Here is a 24,640-nt window from a genome sequence, read left to right on the forward strand (position 1 = left end):
CTGGAAGCCGCCAGGGAGAAGGACAGGAAGGTCAGCGCTAAGATGGGAAAAATACATACGCGAAACAATGCAAGACGGCATCTAAGACCGGAGGATTGGAACGAAAGAGGCCTGTGGAGGTCAAAAGTGGCTACCTCCTAGGGGAAAGAAGAGGAGCAGGAGGAAGAAAAAGAAGAAAATCGATCGAGTCAAATTTGTAAAAAACTTGGCAGTATAAACCAACTTATCAGAAAATTGCAACACCTGCTCTGCACTGAGTAGGTTGGGAAGAGTGTGATAAGGCCGTTGGATCCTCTCCTGAGGGATGCTGCCCCACGACTGTGTTAACTGTCCTTGGTATCCCAGATACTTGCACTGGGACGGAGGTGAAGTGCAAGCTTATCACATGTGTTCTACTGGGGCGGATCTGTGGATCTTGTTGGCCACGTGAGTACCCCAGCAACGTGCAGTGAGATCACAGAGACACGTGCGATGGGTGGACAAGCATTGTGCTGTTGAAAAATGACAACACAATGCTGTCTCATGAGAGGCAACACACGAGGACGGAGGAACTCAGTGACGTACCACTGTGCCGTCAGAGTTCCCTCAATCCGTACCAGCTGTGACCAAAGTCATACCCGATGGCTCCCCAACCAAGACCAGGAGAAACACCTCTTTCCCCAGGTCGCCGCCACACCCTGCCACTACAGACGCTGCTGTTTCTGCTGTGATGTTAACGGTAGTCTGCGCATGGGATGGTAATTTCCTAATATGGGTGCTGTCAGCCTCTGACCAAGGCGCGGAATGACACAGAATGTTGCACGAAGTCCATGACTTGTTCTCGGGTGACGGGTGCAGGTGCGAAGGGCTTACAATTTCCATGATGCACAATACAGTGAGCCTCTCTTATGTTCAGACGTGCTCCACCGGAACCTTGATGAATAAACTTGCCCTCAAGTTTCCATGCAGTCTAATATCGCGCCATCCAATATCGCGCCACTATCACATCCGAATTCCCTACAAATAATTTGGCCGGCCGGCTGTATGGAGACCCACTATGTCCCTTTCAAACTCTGCCATGTGCTGAGGATACCCTCTGATATGAGTACAAGTCTTTCCGTGTGCTTCACAGCGCTCACTCAACATCTGATGTTGAAAATTTTGGAAATCTGTGATAAAGTCTTATGGGACCAAACTATTGAGGTCATCGGTCCCTAAGCTCACACACTACTTAATCTAACTAAAACTAACGTACGCTAAGAACAATACACACACCCATGCCCGAGGGAGGACTCGAACCTCCGACGGGGGTAGCCGCGCGAACCGTGACAAGGCCCTAGACTTCTCGGCTACCCTGCGCGGCTCTGATGTTGGTTCAAATGGTTCAAATGGCTCTGAGCACTATGGGACTCAACTGCTGAGGTCATTAGTCCCCTAGAACTTAGAACTAGTTAAACCTAACTAACCTAAGGACATCACAAACATCCATGCCCGAGGCAGGATTCGAACCTGCGACCGTAGCGGTCTCGCGGTTCCAGACTGCAGCGCCTTTAACCGCACGGCCACTTCGGCCGGCGGCTCTGATGTTGATCATGCCCTTTGTATACCTTACATTAAACAGGAACGGCAGTGAGAAATTCTGGTGACCGTTCTATACGTCACAGAGAATTACATCTCTGATCATTTACATACCCAGTGATGGTGTGTACGTGTACGAAGGTATACTGACATCGCACCATATTCTGAGTGCTTCACAGTTTTGCCTCCAATTCATATTCGGATCCCTGTCTTCCACTTCCCAGCAGATTAAAATTGTGTACTGCTTTCGCTGATAATTCTCTTAGCGACTGAGCTTCGCAGGCGTAACCTGCGACCCACCTTCACAGCATCAGTTGTAGTAACAAACATCCTCTCCATTATATGACAGACAAATTATTACCTCCCAGGATTGTGTTTCAGCTAGGAGTTTTGCAAATGGGTTCGTGAAATAGGATTCACAAGTCGTCCACAATGAGAACGACGCTTTGAACTGATAGTGTGCGAACACTAGAGAACTGTAACTGTAATATCACTGGAGAACTTAATCAATAATATCCTTGAAGTTTCTCAACACAGCGACTGATGTTCAAATTTAACTAACCTAAGGACATCACACACATCCATGCCTGAGGCTAGATTCGAACCTGCGACCGTAGCGGTCGCGCGGTTCCAGACTGAAGCGCCTAGAAACGCTCGGCCACAACGGCCGGCTAGGCGACTTTCTACAGTATTGCGCTATGCCAGATGAACGCCCAGGAGTTGGTTGCAAGCTAGCGTTGCTGCCTCGGTGTGAGACTTGCCTGAACAACTCGGATGGGCCCCGCGGAGCTGTTGATGTAGCTGGCGTGCACCTTGCGGTTGACGAGTGGCGGCGCGCTGCCGAACATGGGCTGCGGCTGCGCCCACATGCCGGCGCCGCACTGCGCCACGCACGCCGCCGCCACCACCAGGAGCGTCGCCGTCTTCATGCCGTCCAAGGGGCCTGGAGAGCAAGCGGTAAAATACGTCACTCGGTGCCAAGTCTGATCAACTCAGTTACACATCTCATTTCCTACACTCACTGCCTGTCCTAGCACCCGTGTACCCGTGTGCAGGATACAGATTTGCAGAGTATCTCAGCACTCAGCATCAGATATTCAGTGCTGAGGACGAAGACGAGGAGCACAAATGGAAAAAGTTCAAAAGCGTCGTTCAAAATGCCTCAGACAACTACGTTCCGAGCAAGATCTTAAGACCCACTGCGGCGGCGCGGTTCTTTCCGTCCCTTTACGACGAACCTGCACCTGCCTGTGAACAGTGTATCAGCATATCATCAGTAGGGAAGCCGAGCGAAACCTACTGTACTTCGACGTGAACCAGGCTGCAATTTAAAGTCACTAATCTACGTTTCATGAGAAAGTTTTCACACGAAATCAAAGGTTGGAAATTTTGTCCTCAGTTAATATATTCTGAAACTTAGGTGAACAAGTATCACTGCCAAGCCCGTGCTAGTCTTAACACAGTCACTCACAATCCCTTTCCCTCACGTTAGCAAGTTTATGGTGTTCCATTTCCGAAAAAGTAATAGCTACAGAAATACTGGTTGTTTTTGATTGAATATTAAGTCTGTTGGCTCCAAATGCAGTCAAAATTTTTAGCCACTGACCTGTTCAATATGCCACGCGGAATATATGTCTTTTCTCGTCACAAAATTCACTTAAAAATTCCGAAATTTCTACATGCCCATCGGAATAATTAAGCCGTCACTTTACCACACTTTTGATGTATGAAACACTGCTAAAAGCGGCAACTTATCGTTTCCATCGGAACTACTACACACGTCCGAACCGTTTCATGGCTACGCTCTAACTCTTCTCTAGAATACTCTGTCTTCTCTACCAGCAGAGAAAGGCGCGCGAAGAATATTGCTTTCCCATTGGTCACTTTACTCAACAGCCAATAGCAAAACAACCTTCTCCCGCGTCAGTCCGCGCTTTTCATCAATAACCAATCGCAAAATAATAAACCTAACGACTGCACTTTTTTTACCGACGTAATTATCTAATATTCTGAAGTTTTGTTTATGCATAAAATTATTTACTATTGTTATTTATAACTGATTTAACTTTTCCTTTACCATAAAATTACTTTACAAATCTATTCTACAAAAATCCCCTTTGTCCACATCCATACTTCTTCGAAATGTTTCCCACACTAAATCTCTCTACATGACTCGATAAACAGTTATCTTCATATTAACCTTAAGCCACACTCACGCATCATTCATACTGCTAAAACACATTTATAACATTTTACCTACACAAAAAGACATAATAACACTTTATGAACATACTAGAACAGTTTATGAAAAACATTCTATTGCTTTACTGCACTCTAATGGGCGCAATCGAAACTAAAGACACAGTTCCCTTATCCAATATTGTCCTCTATCGGCTGATACATAAACTACGTGCGCGTCCAGTCTGGCGTCACCATCTGTCACTATCCAGCTCTGAGACACATCTCTCATTTAACCTCCTCCAAGGCAGGATCGGTATACGGCGCTACGCCTCACCACTGTGGTTTAATATCGTGTTAGAGAACTGCTACATAAGCAAAGAGAGCTTCATCAAAGATTCGAGAAAAGTCAAAACCTAACAGACAAACAGAACGGAACGAACCGAAAATGAGCATAAGGAGGTAAATGAGAGAAGCGTTCAATAACTTTGAAAGTTAAAAATTTTGTTACTCGATCTCACTAAAAACGATAAGAGGTCTTACACAAAATCAGCAAGCTGGTCGAAATCATCTGTTCAGTCACTCAGTGACCATATAGGCACCGAAACGAAAGAGAACAGAGAGAAAGCCAAAATACCGAATTCTGTTACCCGAAATTGTTACACCGCGGAAAACTGTAACACAGTCCAACCTTTCTAGCTATTTGTTAGTCTTCCATTTGATATTGGATTTTTATACGGTATTGGAATTTTATTTTTTTCTCTAAGTTTTGAGGTTGATTGTAATTTCAAAAAAATGGTTCAAATGGCTCTGAGCACTATGGGACTTAACATCTCTGGTCATCAGTCCCCTAGAACTTAGAACTACTTAAACCTAACTAACCTAAGGACAACACACACATCCATGCCCGAGGCAGGATTCGAACCTGCGACCGTAGCAGTCGCGCGGCTCCGGACTGAGCACCTAGAACCGCTAGACCACCGCGGCCGGCTGTAATTTCAATTTTCAATTTTCTTGGTTTGTTATTTAGTAAAGTTAAAAAATTGCTATCGCGCACAGCTCAACCCAACCCTATCACTTCCCATTACGTCAGAGATTCCAAATGTTTTTCTATCTTTTGGTTGGACATTTCGATCGTCGAAATCATATTTTTTCCGATAAAATTTTATTAAATTTGTTCTTCAGAGGTAGATATAATCTGAATCCGCAACATTCTTCTGCTGTATATTCCGATTTCCATTTCTTCCTATATTCGATAGTTTTTCATTCTATTGTTCTACAAAGGTGGGCTCACAGCATGCAAGCGTTCCAACTACTTTTATCATTGCAAAATATGGTGGGTAGGTCCTCCTATAACTGAAGAGCCTCTATCTCTCTTAATTATATGAAGTACAGTCAGTTAAAATCCCCATACTTATCACAGGTTCGTCGTAGGGAGCGGTATTCAAAAGACCCTAGTGAAACACTAAAGTACACTGGACTTCACGTTCCATGTGGTACCTAGAATAGTCTGATTTTTCTAAAATGAGCATGTTCACACAAATTTTCTCGCCCGTTGCGGTTTTGGCTTCTTTTGAAACAGCTGTCCTTATCTTACTAGATTTCAAATATGTTAAGCCGTGTTGATGAAGACACAGGCCACGTAACTTAAAGGGAGGGAACGTGTACCAACGTGAAACAAATACCGTTTTATCAGGAAAGTCAGACTAGTAAACCATTCATCCTCTTGACTGTGCTCAGCTATCTGTGTATGCTTAGAGATTTGTTGTATCTTACTGATTTCTTTTATCGACATCTTAGTTGGTCATGAGCAGTTCCAGAAAAAAATTCCGAGATGTTGACTCAATGGGCTGTTTTCTTTTCCTTTCCTTGGCTACTCTGAGGAAATAAGTACATCGTGGGCAAAATGAAATTGACCCGGAAAATATTTCATGCAGGTTAAGATAAGCAACCTAACTTGCATAATGAACATCAGGGGCATATGATCTCAGTTGGGATCCCTATCTTAAGGTGTATGAAATATTTTCCGGGCCAGATCCATTTTCCCAACTTGTATGATGCAACCTTTGAGACTAAGCTGGTAATAGCAAATCAAAAGAAAAAAAGCTCACAAAGAACATACGGTGTGTATAATGCTAGCAATAGCTACGTGATAGACTTGATAACAATTTTATTAGAAAAACAATAACTGAATTTTTTGGATATGGATATCACTGTGCTAAAAACTTTACTGAAAGCATCTGCCGAATAATTCTGCCTCAGTAATTATTAGGTATTAGATTTGTTGGCTACACTGGCGTGATATTAGTTCTTGACGCTAACCGTCATTGGTGTACCAATTTGAAACACAAATCCGAAGGTAATTTTACGTATAAACATAAAGATCTTATTCAGTGTTATTGGCTGAATTTGTACATGTAACAATTTGTTGCCTTCCGTAAACTTTTACTCGTAAACCGAATGTTTTTCCCTTCTTACACAGAGCTATCATGTGTATGTCCTCTCGGTGGTGGCATATTCTCGTGCAAGTTGATGTGCATTCAGTGAAAGGTGCGTCGTTCGCGTGGTACTGTCTGATGACAACTTTAGTCACCACATACGACATAAATATCTAAATAATATTTTTTGTTTTTCTGTTACAAACCAGGGGAACATGCCACGGATTGTAATTTAAAAACAATAGTAGTAAATGAGGTAGGTGATATTCCACTTTGAATCAGATCCACGATTCACATATGTGTGTCAGTTTGTTAATTTTATTTCAGTCGACTTCTTCATTCGAGAACTTAAATGGGAATCCATGAGAATTATTTTCATTTTTTTCTTTTTTAAATCTTGTGACGGTACACGTATTTGTCCCGTGACTGAGTGAACTCACATTCTATAATTATGTGATGTAATAATATCATATGTGCTATATACACTATTATTCTTTTATATTTTCGCTATTATGATAAACATCATTTGTGTCTTTTCTAATTCCATGGCTTAGAGTGGTAGCGTAATGACTATTGGTGGGTGTTGTAGGTCGTCAACTGTTTGCGGAACATTGAAGATCTATTTTTCTCATGAACGTACGAAGCATATGGTATGAGTTGGTAACAGACGCAATAAACACTAAGGAATAATGTTTTAAAATAAAAGAAGCTGATACTTAGATGTGTCGTCACAGTGCCGATGCAGCATTTATTCGCTTGTGATGAGCAATATCGCGTTTGGAATTCTACGAGGCAAAAATGCGGGTACATGAAGCTTGAAACATTTCTTACGTAGGGTTGGAAATTCTTCCCACAGAGGAAAACTAATGCATACCCTCCGATTCCTGGACACCTCGTAGGCTACGCTTTACAAGCTAGACCTGCAATACGCAGAAAATGGAAAGGATAAATCTCTCTTGCTAACAATGGATAGTATACAGTAGGCAGGCGACATTTTTAGAAAACGCTTTCAAGGATTTCTTCGTTTAGAGAAGAGCTAATAGTGCTTTTCGAAGAGGAGTATTAGTCTCTCTAACTTTTTTATTTTTCCTGATGAAGAGTTTTTGTTTTTCCCAAAGAAGAGATTTTATTTGTTCCCAAAGAAGACATTTTTAATTTTTTATTTTTTTCGGCAGAAGGGTTTTCGTTGCATCTGAGGAACAGTTTAGCTTTTACGGAAGAAGGTTACTTTTCTGAAAATCTGTTTCAATTCCTTCTAAGGAGGGCCTTGGTTTTCACGAAAACCTATAATTTTTCTAAAAAGAGTTGTAATTGTTTCTAAGAAGAGTTGTAGTTTTTCGAAAAAGAATTTTAGTTATTAGAAGAAAATAACTATTAGAAAGAAAAAGAGAGGAAGAAGAAGAATAGGAAACAGTGGTCTAGGCGAAACAAATAAAATGACACAGGAATCAATTGTTGTAGCGCTTATAGTCGCTGGGCAGCAACATGGGGGCCATGTTTTCGATTCCTGTATCTTACAGTTATTTATCATTTAAGCTATGCAATTTATGGGAAGTTCTGGAACTTATTTGTCGTACAGTTTAATTTTCTAGGACATTCTATGTATGTATAAACTGTAGCACACGCTGCTGAGGTTGGCAGTTCCTTCGTGTGACCTCAATGAAGGTGCTTTAATTGTGAAGTGGTAGTTCTTATTGACGACGCTGCTGATGTAAATGCCGCTTTTTTACGGGCTGTACATGACAGTATGTCATGGAAAATGAGTATGTGTGCCAGATCGTGATTCAAATCCGGATCTGCTTATCGTTAGCAGTCGTCTTAAACAATCTGTTCATCCGAGTTCGCCTGCAGAACCGACTCAAAATTCGGTTTCACTTAACACTTTTCCCATATTTGTTTCGAACAAATAAAAGACTTTCTCATGCAGGATTGACGCCTCCAGAGGAACGGAAATGGCGGAAGGGCATTGATTCCATTCATATCGGTTCAAAGAATTTAATTCAGTTGATATACTGTGTATCCCTATGGCAAAGTAAGCCACGGTTTTCCGCCACATCCGTTCCTCTGGTGGGGCTGTTACTGAAAGGAGTCATGTTGATAACGTTCAAACAGTATGTAATAGAGTGTGGTGTCACTGCCAGACACCACACTTGCTAGGTGGTAGCTTAAATCGGCCGCGGTCCATTAGTACATGTCGGACCCGCGTGTCGCCACTGTGTGATCGCAGAATGAGCGCCACCACACGGCAGGTCTCGAGAGACGTACGAGAACTCGGCCCAGTTGTACGACGACGTTGCTAGCGACTATACTGACGAAGCCTTTGCTCTCATTTGCCGAGAGACAGTTAGAATAGCCTTCAGCTAAGTTAATGGCTACAACCAAGCAAGGCGCCAATTGTATCAGTGCATGTATCTTACGAGTCTCATTTGTATAGTCAAGAGAGATGTACCAAAGGAAGCATTAAAAGTTAAGTATATTCCAAAGCTACGTATTTTCTTTACAGCAGTCATAACGTATCCTGTTCCAGACATGACGCCAGTCGGCGTGTGTGTACGCGTGCCTTTCGGCTTCCTCCTCAGTGTGGCGTGACTAGCTTGTTACGCCACAACATAGAGTAAGTTACATGGTCTCTATTATCTTAGTTCGGTAAAAATGTCTTTGAAATATCCAGTTGCATTCTACAAGGCAGCGTGTTCCTTTTACTTCTTCTTCTTGATAAAGAAATTCAGACTCGAGCCTTCTATTAATCATTCAAGCGTTTTTGTTTATTCTCATTTAGTTATTTCCTATTAACAGAATCTTCCGTCGGTTCTTGGTAGAACAACATTATAATAAATGAAAAGCACCAGTTTCGTTTTGTTCTACAATATTACTTTTATTGTAAACCGGTTTTCGGCTTACAAGGCCATCTTCAGAAATTGTAGAACAAAAGCAAACTGGCGCTTTTCATTTATTAGTTATTTCCTGTTCAGTAATAATGTGGTGAAAGAGAATGCGGACACTTTTTTTTTTTTTTTTTTGTGAACTTCCATTTTATTTCATCATGCGTGCGACTGGCGAATGGCATTGCTCTGAGCTGCGTTGGTGAAACATTTGTGAATATCATGCTATTATTATGGATCGAGCTCAGTAAGTGCACAGAGTGTACTGACAGATTGCTGATGAGTTTCATTTCGTTCCTAGATCATGAAACACATAATGGTTATAGTTAAATTAAACTGTTTTAAGCATATGTACCGACTCGTGGCAAGTGCAGACGGTACTTTCATTAAATCTGGTCCGCAATAGTTCCAAAGCAAGGCAGTAATCTGATAAAGACTAAAGAAAAAGCAGGATTGATTTTTATACTTGCATCAGCAGATAAATTCAATATAATATGGGCAGCAGGGTACAAGTTCAAATTTCACACTTTAACATGAGATGCTCAACACAGATGAGCCAAAACATTATTAACAATGCCCACCGCGAGGTTGTGCGCCGCGGAAATCTACAGCCATAAGCGACTCTGAGAGAGGACAGGCTCTTATGGTCCGGCGATTGGGAACGATCGTATCGGCGAAGCTGATCAGAATTTCGCTTGTTACTGTGGCGAGCATCTGTGAAAACTGTCGTTTTCGACCGAAAAATGTGTGGAAATGAAAACCGCAAGGAAAGGAGTCGTTTCACTGCTCTTTATACCATCACTTAGGGCCTTTCGTGTCGATTCTCAGCGACGATTTTTGAAATGTTTTACTTTTCCACCCACAAGAAAACCGCGTCACTTCAACGCTGACGTTCGATGTTCTGACCTCCATTGCTGAGACGGCATGCATACGCATGTTTGTAAACACTTCACAGATGTTTCTGTACATGGTGTGATCAAAGATGGATCTATTTGTGGGGCTAAAGCTATAATTATCAAACACTTGACACATGTAGGAAACAATTTTAGAATAGGTCTTTAAAATTACTGACATTGGCTTGCCAATTGTGTTTGTTCATTTAACACAGATTCTGGTTTTTTGATTTTGTGGAGCTATATCTCCAGTTGTTCATACATATTTAGGATCTTGCCATTGGCTTTTTTATGTAGTACTATCAAACTGTTTTGCAGACTGCTAATGACGTATTTCGTTTCCAGCATTTGTTGTGCAATAACTGATTTTTCTAAGTGGTTGAGCCCGAAAGCATTTACGTTTTCTTGAAAACGGGTTTTGAAGTTTCTGCCTGTTTTCCCTGCTTAGTAGGCAGAACATTTATCACGCTCCAGTTGTCCTGCCTGCTATGTATGCTGGTGCTAAAACGTTAAAAAAATCTTTTTTTTATTATGTGGTAAGTTTACAGGGTTCCTCTTTTCCACTACTTATCACATATTTTTCGTGTTTGACTCACGAAATCCATTACCTAATATCAAACCTTGTCATGACAGGAATATGCATTTCACCTCATGCAGGAGAAAAAATGAAGCATGCATTAAGACAAATTACACCTAATGATGGACATACAGGGTCCGAAATGCATGGTGTACTTAATAAAACACGAAAAGTTGTGACTGAAGGCGTTTGTTAGTCCATACTTCCAGAATAGTGCTCGTGCTTTTTCAGTCCTCCTGTTTCACGCCCTCCTGTGATGACATCACAGGGGTGGTGGAGTGGGAGGAGGCGGTGCGACATTGACACACCCGTGAATAAAACGGCAAAGGGTCTTCCTGAGAGCCCCCAGTTAGAAAAAACCTTCCCTGATATTGGCGGACCTTTGTTTAGCACTTTAAAAAATCTACCTGCACAGAGACAAACCGTGACAGAGTCCTAAACACCTGCAAAAAGGCAACCCCTTGGCACCCCTCCGATTCCACATGCCCACTAGCAGTCGCTAGAGCAACAGCAGCTGGTTAAAGTAATCACAATAGGTTTGCAATTATTTGCTTAGATAAAGTTGTCACTAATCCTGTGAGACATACTTTCTCACATTTTTGTAGTTCTGGACCTACACCATTTTGCCCGGGGAAGAGCGAATTATTCCTGCACGTCAAGTGGCTTAATAAGTTTGCGGTGTGGTATAAAGAGGTAAGACACCTGTGAATAAAAGATAGCCCACTGAGGAGCGACTTGAACTGACCCGTTCATTTTTCCGTGTGCTTCGGGAGGTAACACGTTTTCATCTGTTTTGTCATTCGGCCAGAAGTAATATCATGATGAGATATCTGTATGTAGTACTTTAACATCAAACGGTTGTATAAGAAGGTGACGAAAACGACGGGATCATTATATCATAACAATAGCTTCATTGCATGAGCTTTCGCAGTTGCCAATGACCTTCTTTCAGTGCAACACTGTCTCATGTCCTAAAAATGTTGGCATTCTTTCCTTCGACGTTGTTTTGGACAGTAAGTGAGTCTTTTATGAGGACAATCGAATTCGTGCACACGTGCAATAATCGTACTCAGTTTTCACAAGCTCACTTACATTTCGCTACGACATACGTTCCTACATGCACGGCAGAGTACGTCGAGAATCACAAGCTTCAAATAGCAAAGTTATTTCGTCGTTGGTATGTGGCTGAGGAGGCACCAAAGTCCATGTTAGTAGTCTAATAAACACTTTTTATGTTCATGACAACTCTGGTCAACAGCAATAGGAGGGGTAGTTTCAATCTATCTGAGTGGTGATAAGACACGTTCGCCAAACATATCTTCTTATCTGATTATGTAAGCCAGACATCCGTGAACTTTGAGTACTCTAGTAAATGTTTCTTATTTTAGGCAGCCATGAACTTTGAGTAGCCTACTCTAATAAACGTAAACGTACGACGAAAACAGTATAGGAACATTGCTAATACAGCTTATATTTAGATTCCCTTCGCTGTAGTATATGGCTTGATGACTGAAAGGGTAAACGCCAATTACAAATTCATGGGCTCTCGGTTAGAACTCAGGTTAATAATAGATTTTCTCTGCCATTCGCTTTCTGTTCTTTGTGTACAGGAAAACATCAAGTTCCACAGTGGTTAGGATTCCACATCATAATCCATCCGCCCCTCCCACCCTCTCCTGTAACAGAGTAAGCTGAATTTCAGTTTAAGGAAAGGAAATTCTGACTCAAGCATGTCTGCTTTGCTGGTACCTACCAACCATAGTTCTGCAGATTCGGTTTTGGTTTCTGGTCAATAAGATACTTCTCTCAGACTTATTGAGACTTTGGTACATAGATACGTTCGGTTGAAGTGAAAATTTCGTATCATGACTGCAGTTGGATTCTACTTAAACCTGAGAAGTAGTTAATGAGCTGGTTCACTGACTGGAGAAAATGAGGGCTTACCACCTCCAATACTACTGTGACTAGCTAAGCTCGGTGGTGTTGAAACCAATCTTCAAGTTCAGCTCCATTTTACTTGACAATGCCATATCTGCAAAGCAACCATATCATGGACTGACGATGGCAACATCAAAATGTTGCGTTATGGGAGCTACAAAAAATCTCTATCAGTGTGACTGGACTAAGATTTTAACCTGCCATCGGAGACTTAAGGCACTTCGATTTATCTATGGGTCAACTCTCGTCATCCGCTTTGTTCTCGTACGACGAGCACGGCAGAAGTGTTTAGATCTTCTAAAGTGTCTCATAATGACGATATGTGTGAGATAAACGACTGTTAAAAATTTTTTAAAAAGAGGAGGAGAAACAACATTTCCCATCCATCGGCTGTCAGTTAATTGGAGTAGCAAAGACATAAATTAATTAGCAGCTCACTCCTTGCTAAAGTTCAATAGGACTTTTGTTAATAGCAGAAAGAAACTTTTAAAAAATAAAGTCGGTCAGCCGATATCCGAGCATACAAAAGGCATGCAGATGCGTCTGTTCATTATTTCGTGCTAAGTCGTAGTGCTTTCGCCTGGCTTCATCTTTTTCCGACTTAAATTCATATCCGCATATGGAATCGAAAAATTGTCCTGTTATCCGTCCTAACCCTTTCTTAAGCTTGTCATTAATTTTTCAGATTATGGAGCAATTAAGGATATTATGTACTATTTGTAGTAGCAACAAACATATAAGAAGGAAGGAAAGCAATATGCTAGTAAGAGAGGAAGATGAGGGTAAGGAAAAGGAAGAGAACGAAAAGAAGGATCGATATCCCAACATCAGTCGTTTTATGAATTTCCATTCTTTTTCACTGATACATTACCAGCAAACTTCTTTTTGTTGTTTAAGGGATTAGCAATATGAAATGTAGTTTTAACTCCGTTTGGAGAGGACGTTTGAACGACAGCAAGCTTATTGAAGAACTCACTGGTTCACCTAACCGCTGACGCTCTTGACTGAGACAGTGTCTTCCAATGACATTACAACTGCACTGAGCTAGACGGCACGGAGGTTAAGACGCAGCACTTGCATTCAGAAGGGGCAGAATTCGACTCGACATTTCGTCACTCAAATTTTTATGTTTTATGTGGTTTCCTAAATTATTTGAAACGAAAGCCGAGATGATTTTTTAGGGTCATTTCGACGTTGTCTCTCCTATATAATGAACTCGTTGTCGAGAGGATGTCAATCTATAATATTTATTTATTAATTTACACGTCAAATTCCGAAGGACCAAATTGAGGAGTAATTCTCCAAGGTCACGAAACGTGTCAGTACATGAAATTACAACATAAAAGTAATAACAGATAAAAATAAAATGTTTATGAATCCAAAAAAGTCAAGCCATAAATTTCAGTAAACGGAAATAACAATATAACATAAGAATCAAGGACTTCTCAACAGAATAAAAGGAGTGACCCATGAGGAAACCTTCCAGTTTCGATTTGAAACCGCGTGGATTACTGCTAAGATTTCTAAATTCTTGTAGTAGCCTATTGAAAATGGATGCAGCAGTATACTTTACACCTTTCTGCAGTAAAGTTAAGGAAGTCCGATCCAAATGCACGTTGCACTTCTGCCTAGTATTAACTGAGTGAAAGCTGCTTATTCTTGGGAATAAGCTGATATTGTTAACAGGAAACGACAGCAAAGAATACACACATTGAGAGGCCAGTGTCAAAATACCCAGAGGGTATCCTCAGCACATAGCGGAGTTTGAAAGGGACATTGTGGGTCTCCAGACAGCCGGCCGGCCAAATTATTTATAGGGCATTCGGATGTGATAGTGGAGTGATATTGGATAGCGCGATATTGGACTGCATGGAAACTTGAGGGCAGGTTTATTCATCAAGGTTCCGGTGGAGCACGCCTGAACATAAGAGAGGGGCCGGCCAGAGTGGCCTAGCGGTTCTAGGCGCTTCACTCCAGAACCCCGCTGTTGCTACTGTCGCAGGTTCGAATCCTGCCTCTGGGATGTATGTGTGTGATGTCCTTGGGTTAGTTAGGTGTAAGTAGTTCGAAGTCTAGGGGACTGATGACCTCAGATGTTAAGTCCCATAGTGCTTAGAGCCATTTGAAGCATTTTTTTGGACAGGGGTCGACTTGAGGTTCGCGAACTTACACCACTTATTGCCCGAACCGCCCGTTTCTGAAGCAAAAATATCCTTCTAGAATAGGAAAAGTTACCCCAAAATATAATACCATACGACATAACCGAATGAAAATAAGCAAAGTAGACTAATTCATCGCTCTACCATTGGTCCATCAGTATCGTTTCAGGGGTAAGACATTAAGCATCAATATTGTAGCTGTAAACTGTAATGGCTATAATGAAACTTCCTGACAGATTAAAACTGGCGCCGGACCGAGACTCGAACTCGGGACCTTTGCCTTTTGCGGGCAAGTGCTCTACCAACTGAGCTACCCAAGCATGACTCATGAACCGTTCTCACAGCTTTAATTCCGCCAGTACCTCGTGTCCTACCTTCCAAACTTCACAGAAGCTCTCCTGCATACCTTGCAGAACTAGCACTTCTGGAAGAAAGGATATTGCGGAGACATGGCTTAGCCATAGCCTGGAGATATTTCCAGAATGAATTTCATTTTGTCATAGCTGTTTTGCGAAAGAAGCAGAGCTTCAAGCGCTAATAGAAAGCACTGAATCTGAAATTGTTATAGGCAAGGAAATATGGCTAAGTCAGAAATGAGTACAGCTGAAATTTTTTCAAAGCAACTAAATGTGTTCAGAAAAGATGGATTAAATACAGTTGGTGGTGGAGTGTTAATTGCTGTCAGAAGTAGTTTACCTTGTAATGAAATTGATGTAGATAGTTCGTACGACTTAGTATGGGTAAATGTCATAGTTTGCAACTGGAATAACTCAGACGATACAGTTCCCCGAACAGTTCAAAGGAAACTTGAGTCTCATTTCAAATAATTAACCCATTAAAACAGTAATAGTTGGTGGTGACTACACTCTACCCCCGATATGTTGGCGAAAAACAGGCACAAAAAATTTTCCGAAATAGTACTGAATGCTTTCTCAGAAAATTATCTTCAACAGCTAGTTCAGGATATGACGTCTTAGGAGCGGCTGGCGTGTTTAAAGCGAGTATACAGAACCGGTTTCTGATCTGTGGTAGGTTACTCGCCCGACAACCCGTCCCTAACGCTTAGAAAAACGTACGTTAAACTTTGTACTTTTATTTTTCCCGTAATGGTCATCTCCCAGTACAAAAGCATGCCTCATTCCTCTCGAAAACCACCACGGCCATCGGCATGCAGAACTCCCTTACCTGACGAAAAGTTAATATCTTATTTTCTTGGTTCGTCAGTAGAATTGAGTCTTATTCTGGGGTTCCAGCTACTACATCGTGCACACGCTCCTGATTATGAACTGTTTACAATTTTGGGAAGTCTCCTAGCCTGCCGAATTGTGAACTGTAACTCCGTCCGTAACTCGAAGTGGTAGCATTGGTGAGCCGGATTGTTACATTATCTTGAGTTAACGCTCTGACCACGACAGCGAGTGATAATTTTTTCTGTGGTACTTCTTAAAATTTCAGGTTAATTGATTTTGCTTGCTCCCAGGTGTATCTCCTTTTTTGTATTTTCTTTTTAGGGCCAGACGAGATTTGTACGTTATTTTGCCCTGCGCACGTGCCAGGCCATCCTTGTTATTATTCTCTGTGTTGAAGTGAATAAAATTTGTCTGTACCGTTCAGAGCGCGCAGATATACAGAGGCGGTATCAGAATGGGCTCGTGCCTCTGCAGCCGTTTGTGCAGCTTCGGTGCCCGACCGTCAATCAGTCCAGCGCAGGTGTCCTGTTTCTAGGCACGGTACGGCTTCCCGTGTTTGTGCAGCAGCAGCAGTGGGCACAGGTCGGCGCCTATCGGCACGCACACTCGCGCAGCCGTCGCCCTAATCTCCTGTAATGCTATCTCCGCTCAGCCTTCCGATGCCCTCCTGAAGCCGTAATCAACGCCGCTATTTCCGCATCGCCGCAACCGCCGGCCCGAATGGGGCGGGAGATAAGCCCACCTCCTGTCCTATATTATCGAGTAAGAGACAAAAAAAAGTAAAATCTGAAAAACAACGAAGCTAGCTGGGAGTGAGGAGGACAACTTTACACCCGCATGAAGTTAAAATAGAATCTATATCCCTATCTTTCCGTCAATATTTGATTATCTAATTCTGGCGGTAATAGGAATGGAAGTTTTTCATTAGTCGGGTAGCAAACAACTCACTATTTTCTAATTTCATGAACTTAATTTTTATAATAACAATGTTTTTAATGTGATTCTTGAGTTTCTCCCGGCGTATTTGATAATCAAAATATCCACGGGTGTGCTGCCGGTCTACAATGTCCAACGGGCCCGTTGGACACTATAGACCGGCAGAACACCCGTGGATATTTTGAATGTTTTTAATGGTTAATGAAAACCATCTCAGTTGTATTATTACACATTTATTATGCTACGAGCGATTTAGTCCTTCGAAGATCTTCAGGTTGTTTAATAATACAGGTGAGTTGGTTTTTATTCATAATTAAAATAAGTGTCAGCTGAGGAGCTCAACATGATCAAGATTGCTGTTTTTTAAACTTTTCTCACTTTTCCATAGTAGATAGACACTATGAGACAAAAGAACATGACCATCTGCTTCACCCTACGAGACCCAACTAAATGGTTCAAATGGTTCAAATGGCTCTGAGCCCTATGGGACTTAACTTCTGAGGTCATCAGTCCCCTAGAACTTAGAAGTACTTAAACCTAACTAACATAAGAACATCACACACATCCATGCCCGAGGCAGGATTCGAACCAGCGACCGTAGCGGTCACGCAGTTCCAGACTGTAGCGCCTAGAACCGCACGGCCACCCCGGCCGGCTCCAACGAAATGAAAAAATTATAATTTTAAGTTTTCATACAACTAACCTTTATTATCATGGTAAACAACGAATACAACAAGAAACTGACAAAAGTAAACAATCAGTTGCTTTAAAGAGGTGGTTGCACTTCGTAATATAACTGTAAAATGAATCTCTATTATCGCAGTAAGCAACGGATATAATATTGCAAAAGGTGAATAGTTGTTTTAAGGTGGTGGTTTCACTTTCGAACCATTGGGATCCATAGTTTTCAGCCACCCATCATTTCATGTGCTACACACTGAGGTGACAAAAGTCATGCGATACCTCCTACTATCATGTCGGACATCCTTTTGCCCAGTGTAGTGGAGCAGCTGCACGTAGCATGGAACTGACAAGTCGTCGAAAGTCCCCTGCAGAAATGTTGAGCCATGCTGCATTTACAGCCGTCCATAATTGTGAAAGTGTTGACGGATCAGGATTCTGTGCACGAAGGAACCTCTTGATTACGTTCCATAAATGTTCGATGGGACTCATATTGGACGATCTGACTGGCCAAATAAATCTCTCAAGTGGTCCAGAATGTTCTTCAAACCAGTTGCGGACAACTGTGGCTCGTCGACATGGCGCATTGTCATCCATAAAAATTCCATCGTTGTTTGGCTGCAAATGGCCTCCAAGTAGCCGAACAAAACCATTTCCAGTCAACGATCGTTTCACTTGTTTGCGCAGTACCTTGTTGACAACTTGCGCCTATGGCTTAGTGAGGTCTGCGCCACACTCGAACCCTACCGTCAGCTCTTACCAATTGAAATAGAAACGCATCTAACTAGGCCACGGTTTTCCTGTAGTCTAGGGTCCAATCGATATGATTACGAGCCCAGGAGAGGCGCTGCAGGTGATGTACTGTTAATGAAGGCACTCGCGTTGTTCGTTTCCTACCATGTGCCATTAACGCAAGATTTCGCCGGACTGACCTAGCGGATACGTTCGTGGTACGTCCTACATTCATTTCTGTGGTTATTTCGCTCCGTGTTTCTTGTCTGTTAGCACTGACAAATCTACACAAACGCCGTTAAGTAAAGGCTGTCGAGCACTGCGGTGTCCGTGTCAAGGGGTTGGTTGATTTGGGGGAGAGGACCTAACAGCGAAGTGAACAGTCCCATCGGATTACGCAAGTATGGGGGCCGGCCGGGGTGGCCGAACGGTTCTAGGCGCTTCAGTCTGGAACCGCGTGACCGCTACGGTCGCAGGTGCGAATCCTGCCTCAGGCATGGATGTGTGTGATGTCCTTAGGTTAGTTAGGTTTAAGTAGTCTAGGGGACTGATGCCCTCAGATGGCGACTTGCGAGTCAATAACATACATCAGTAATCCCGTTGCGGAAATGGTCCGTTTGCGTTTCAGTTTCCAGTCACGCATTTTACGACTATACCACTAGGCCTGGCGCCCGCTTACCGTCACGGTGTGTGATGGAGGGCGCTTCTGGTAACAATATGCTTTTGTCTCCTTTCCTGTCCCATTGACGAACGACTTCGGAAAGGATGACAGCCGGTAAGCCTATGTACGAGGTCTAATTCGCTTGATCGTACATCGTCATTACACCGAGGCGTACGTCGGAGAAAGTAATATGTTCTATAGCTCTTCTTAGAACATACGCTTCTGGAATTCTAACAGAAAGCTTCTCCGTGATGCACAACGTATCTCTGGCAGCGTATGCCACTGGAATTGATGTAGTACGCTTCCCAATAATTCGTAATTAAAGCACCTGAGAATGATGCAAGAAAAGCAGGAACACTAAACATAATAAAAAGGTTACGTAGATGGTCTTTCTTTCATTGCGGGCTCTAATACAGACCAGAGAGATACCCAGGATTATATGCAGGTCAACTTTTTATTGCTTGGAATCATTTTCAATTCCTTAGATCACAGATTATGCCCTGTTTCGTAATAGTAATAAGCTCCATGTTATTAAGTATATAAATTGTAGTATAAAATGCATTTCATTGATTTTTTTGTTCTTGGTGTTGATAGCGAATATAAGTACCCCTCTCCATTCGTACAAAACTCGCAGCTGAATAAAACAGTCGCGTACCAACCTTAGAGATGACGCAGACACTCTGCATTGTAAACGGGTTTCATCAAGGGAACTTACTTTCCGAACTGCTTACACAAAGCATGTCTATTGAGAACTATCCAACGAAATTATTTCTACAAACTTTTCACATTGTACCGTAAATGCTTTCAGACTGAATAATCCTTATTGGATAGTTTTAGGATTTAAATCCTTTGTTAAACAAGTCTAGAAATATACTATGACGAACTGTACTGTTTACCTTGTCTTGCAGCACGCGAACAAGAAACAATCCAGACGGACGCGTACTGTTCGTAGTTGAGCAGGACACTGTCGGGGTGATAATAAGAGAGATGCACATACACGATTTGCAAAGTGCGATTAGATATGAGAGTAAGGATTACATCAGAGGCCGAAAACTAAATCGTAATCTGCGTAGAGCCTCGGCCATGAGCGCCGAGCAACACCAGACCGTTTCATGACTCACACAAGAAATGTGTCAGCCACTTGCAGAAAGTTTACTTTATGAGTCAAGCTCCGATTACGCACATCAATAAAGAGATAATGGGGTGAGCTATGTCTGTCAACACAGGTTTGTGGAAGCTGTTTTATTATCTTACAGTCGCGTCCATTATCTATCTATCCTTCTTTTGCACCGTAGTCGAGTGCACGCGCGCGCGCGAGAGAGAGCGAGAGAGAGAGAGAGAGAGAGAAAGAGCGAGAGAGAGAGAGAGAGAGAGAGAGAGATTTGATGACTGTATAAGTGGAGGAGAGAGAGGCGGAGGGGGGGGGGGTGTCAGTGAAAAAATCTGATGAATACTGATTTGTCCTTTTAACAGGCAGTATGCTTCAGCTACATATCGGTGAATGTTGCGGCCTTACCCAAATTTTAGTCACATGTACGTGTAGTCATACGCAAAAGACTCATTGAGAATATCTTTAGTTGTGGTCTATTGGGCATGGAGGAAATAAATAATGCTTCTTGGTATAAAGGACAAGCAATTAAACCATACAGAAATACTGTAAAAACAAAATGTTTTCCGAATAACTAATTAACGTTTTGTGATGGAATCTGCTTTCGGCTCGGCACTGTCGAACTAATAGTTGATTCGTTCTAGCACACGCTATAAGCACAATTTACTTTCTCAATATAATTGTGTCCATGTTCACACAAATAATGAAGAACCGTTTATGAAAAATTTGTCTCAAGACCTGTCTTCGAAAGTGACCATTAACTTCCTTTAGCCGCGCGGTGTAGCCGCGCGGTCTCAAGCGCCTTGCCACGGCTCGCGCGGCTCTCTCCCGTCGGAGGTTCGAGTCCTCCCTCGGGCATGGGTGTGTGTGTTGTCCTTAGCGTAAGTTAGTTTAAGTTAGATTAAGTAGTGTGTAAGCTTAAGGACCGATGACCTCAGTAGTTTGGTCCCATAGGAACTTACCAAACGTTTCCAAATTACTTCCGTTACAACTGTACACGTGGTAGTGGTGAACAAGGATTCTTGAGGCACGAAAATGCAGGAAGACATCTCAGGGGTCAGCAGCTCAATTGCTTGTGTTACTTCCTTCTCAATCATCATTTTCTGATGATGGGATTCAGTGCTGGAATGTGTGTATAGTACACGTGTTCTCTTATTCCTATGAACAACACACGACCATCGTATTGATTCGTCGCTGTGTTTTGGGGGCTTTGACATTCATGTTCGGTAATAAAATCGATGTGTAAGGCAGGTAGTGGAATGTTACATGCGAACCAATTAATTTTCGTTTAGCTCACAGCAGTTTGGGAAGGGACACAGACAGACAGAGAAAGAAATTACCTATGAACGATGTTTCTGTGTGCTTTCTGTAACACGAGACTGGAGTCTGTGCGTGATCTGAAGATGTCGATCTACAGTTTTCAGTGTGACCTTTTTTTCAAGCAGTTGTGAAAGTCTCTTAGAGCCAGCGCTATTACACTGATAATTAATTAAAAAATTAAATAAATAGTAGTTACCAGCTCCACATAATGTTTTATACGCTTCACTAGTAGATTCATATTAAATGTAATGTGAAAAATAATGTAGAAACAATTACTTTCCAGTTCTTCTCTGACAATAACGATTTGATTGAAGACTATAGAGGGAAGTCCAGTTTTAGCAGATGTCCCAATAGAACATTTGTATATTCACATCGATTAATACAACTACAGTGCATCTAAAGGTATCGTTCCACACAATGAGACAGTATTTCAAGATGCCAGTACAACAATACTATGTGTCAATGTGTCGTGAAAGTTTATAATACTATTCGGACCATTTCTCTTCTAACACGACCCGATGCGAATATTGCTGGAGTATTTCGGCTTGGTTAGCTCACAAGGGTGGGAACAATACTCTTTTCTGCGTCGTTCCTGTTGTTACTAAGCACTGCACTTGACTACATATGGAATGGAATTGTATAGAATTCCACTTCGTACCAACCTGGTATGTACGTACCCTTATCTAGACTAATACAATATGGTCAAGGCGACTAGTTATTGGTAACTGGTATCTTCAATGCCTTCTTTTCCTTCGTATATCCTCATTACATTGACTAAGAGCAAAATCAAATGAGTTAATATAATATTCTATCTGATATACATAGTGATCCTACAGTTGACACAGCAAGCTATGATCACGCCAATAAGCATGAGCTGGAGCAGCATTGTCAGTGAGTAGTAGTGGCAGTCCCCTTACGAGATAGTGAACAGCGTGATAAAATGAGACTATTTTTGTTGTTAAGTTGTCGTACCATAAGCTTTTACGTAAGACTACGTTCTCGTTACGAAGTGGTAATTAGTGCAAAAAATGGTTCAAATGGCTCTGAGCACTATGGGACTCAACTGCTGTGGTCATAAGTCCCCTAGAACTTAGAACTACTTAAACCTAACTAACCTAAGGACAGCACACAACACCCAGCCATCACGAGGCAGAGAAAATCCCTGACCCCGCCGGGAATCGAACCCGGGCGTGGGAAGCGAGAACGCTACCGCACGACCACGAGATGCGGGCGGTAATTTGTGCAGAATACAGTTCATTTTACAGGAAATCTGTAGAAAGGAGGTCAGAATACCTACCGACACATTAACATCATTAATGGCAGGAACGGCTTTCTACGTATCTTATCCCCTTTACGTACCTATAAAGATTTAAACTAAAACAAGGATCACAGTGATTTCATTCGTATTTCTGAAAAAATGTTCAAATGTGTGTGAAATCTTACGGAACTTAACTGCTAAGGTCATCAGTACCTAAGCTTACACTCTACTTAACCTAAATTATCCTAAGGACAAACACACACACCCATGCCCGAGGGAGGACTCGAACCTCCGCCGGGATCAGCCGCACAGTCCATGACTGCAGCGCCTTAGACCGATCGGCTAATCCCGCGCGGCCGTATTTCTGCACACGCAACATGTGAGTGATGAAACTTCCTTGCAGATTAAAACTATGTGCCCGACCGAGACTCGAACTCGGGACCTTTGCCTTTCGCGGGCAAGTGCTCTACCATCTGAGCTACCGAAGCAGGACTCACGGCCGGTACTCACAGCTTTACTTCTGCCAATATCTCATTCTGGATGTGAGTGATGGTTCAAATAGCTCTGAGCACTATGGGACTTAACATCTTAGGTCATCAGTCCCCTAGAACTTAGAACTACTTAAACCTAACTAACCTAAGGACATCACACACATCCATGCCCGAGGCAGGATTCGAACCTGCGACCGTAGCGGTCACGCAGTTCGAGACTGAAGCCCCTAGAACCGCGCGGCCACACCGGCCGGCTGTGAGCGTAGGGAACAGGGCACTAGACTCAAAGTAAAGTGCAAAAGTTTAGGTGTGACTATGTACAAAACACTAGGAAACTCGAACTTGCGTCCGTATTAAAATGACTGGTATTCCTGCACTGACTTATAATAAAACTTAAATCTAAGACCGAGTAAGGAGCACAGTGCAATGTGGAAACGGGCACGAGAGTGTAGATGTAGATAAAAATCACGCTGTGACAAAAACTGTGATGTTAGTATTAATTTATCTCCCATCTCTTTTTTACAAAAATATGTTTACATTAAAAGATAGTAATCCTAATGATAGGAATAGGTGCAAATAGATTTAAAGAGTAATGGAAATAACATAATTATATACACATTCTCTCTCTCTGTCTCTGATTTTTAAAAAAGTTTAGCTATAGTAGAGGAATTTTGTTGCAATGGTAGCAATAGTTCTTGACAGACATCAAAAGTGTATTTCACTTAATCAGATAAAATTATGTGATCATATGGTACAAACTTCCTGCGAAACACGACCCGTAATAAGCTCTCTACTGTGGATTACAAATGTACATGCAAAAATTGATCTATATGAACTAATAAAGCTTTATAACGGATGATGAACGAGGACACTGTCACAGGAATGCTACATTCCTTTCCAGGCGACTTATTACTGCCTTTCTGTAGTCTCATTAACTGTATTTTCATTCGAATTTGTTCATTTACATTATTTTGATATTTAATAAGTGTCGAAATACCGCATCTAAAGAGCACTTAGATCCACAGTGTGATCAAGACGGCTTTCCTGCTGAGGTTCGAGCCATAGCCAGTGTCACCATCATTTCCGACGGCGGTGTACGTGTCGAGAGTTTCGCTTGTGAATTTCAGTCGAGATACCGTTTCTTGTAGTCGATAGTGCTATGTTATTTGCTGCGGAGATTTCCCACCCTGTTAATGGTGATGGTGGTGGTGGTGGTCAGATGGTGTGTATGTATGTGTGTGTGTGTGTGTGTGTGTGTGTGTGTGTGTGTGTGTGTGTGTCGCATTCCACATAAATACCAATAGATACTGTTCATTTTGAAAATTTGACTTAAAAAACACAGTGTAGGTGTAGTGGACAAATCGCAAATGGCAACACGTCTGAGTCGTTCATGGGGCTCAATTTTCAGGGCTCGTGCTATTTCCTGTGTTTGAAATAAGTAGCTGCATTACACTATCACAACGAGCAGATCTCATATGGCAGTGTGGACAGCTTATTGCAAACTTGTTTCCTTGAACTACATTTGCAAACCATGAGCCACCGCCCTTTGTTTCTTGGAGAGTACATAGTGCGTCAGTATAATTCGCCTCTTTTCTAGTCCATTCATGGACGATATATGTAACGAAAAACAGCCGGTACGTT

The 24,640-nt window shown here is 42.1% G+C and overlaps 1 protein-coding gene across 1 annotated transcript in view; it reads right to left on the reverse strand.

The window, feature by feature from the left end:
• The window catches only part of LOC126236871 (uncharacterized), an 85,288-nt gene that overhangs the window by 26,450 nt on the left and 34,198 nt on the right, over positions 1-24,640 (reverse strand). Inside the window, exon 3 of the mRNA XM_049946490.1 lies at positions 2,319-2,500. Within this exon, the coding sequence (XP_049802447.1) occupies positions 2,319-2,486 (168 nt within the window). The 5' untranslated portion in view covers positions 2,487-2,500. The remainder of the gene's footprint in view (positions 1-2,318; positions 2,501-24,640) is intronic.

The sequence above is a fragment of the Schistocerca nitens genome, chromosome 2 (assembly GCF_023898315.1).
Source record: "Schistocerca nitens isolate TAMUIC-IGC-003100 chromosome 2, iqSchNite1.1, whole genome shotgun sequence".
Classification (NCBI taxonomy): Eukaryota; Metazoa; Arthropoda; class Insecta; order Orthoptera; family Acrididae; genus Schistocerca; species Schistocerca nitens.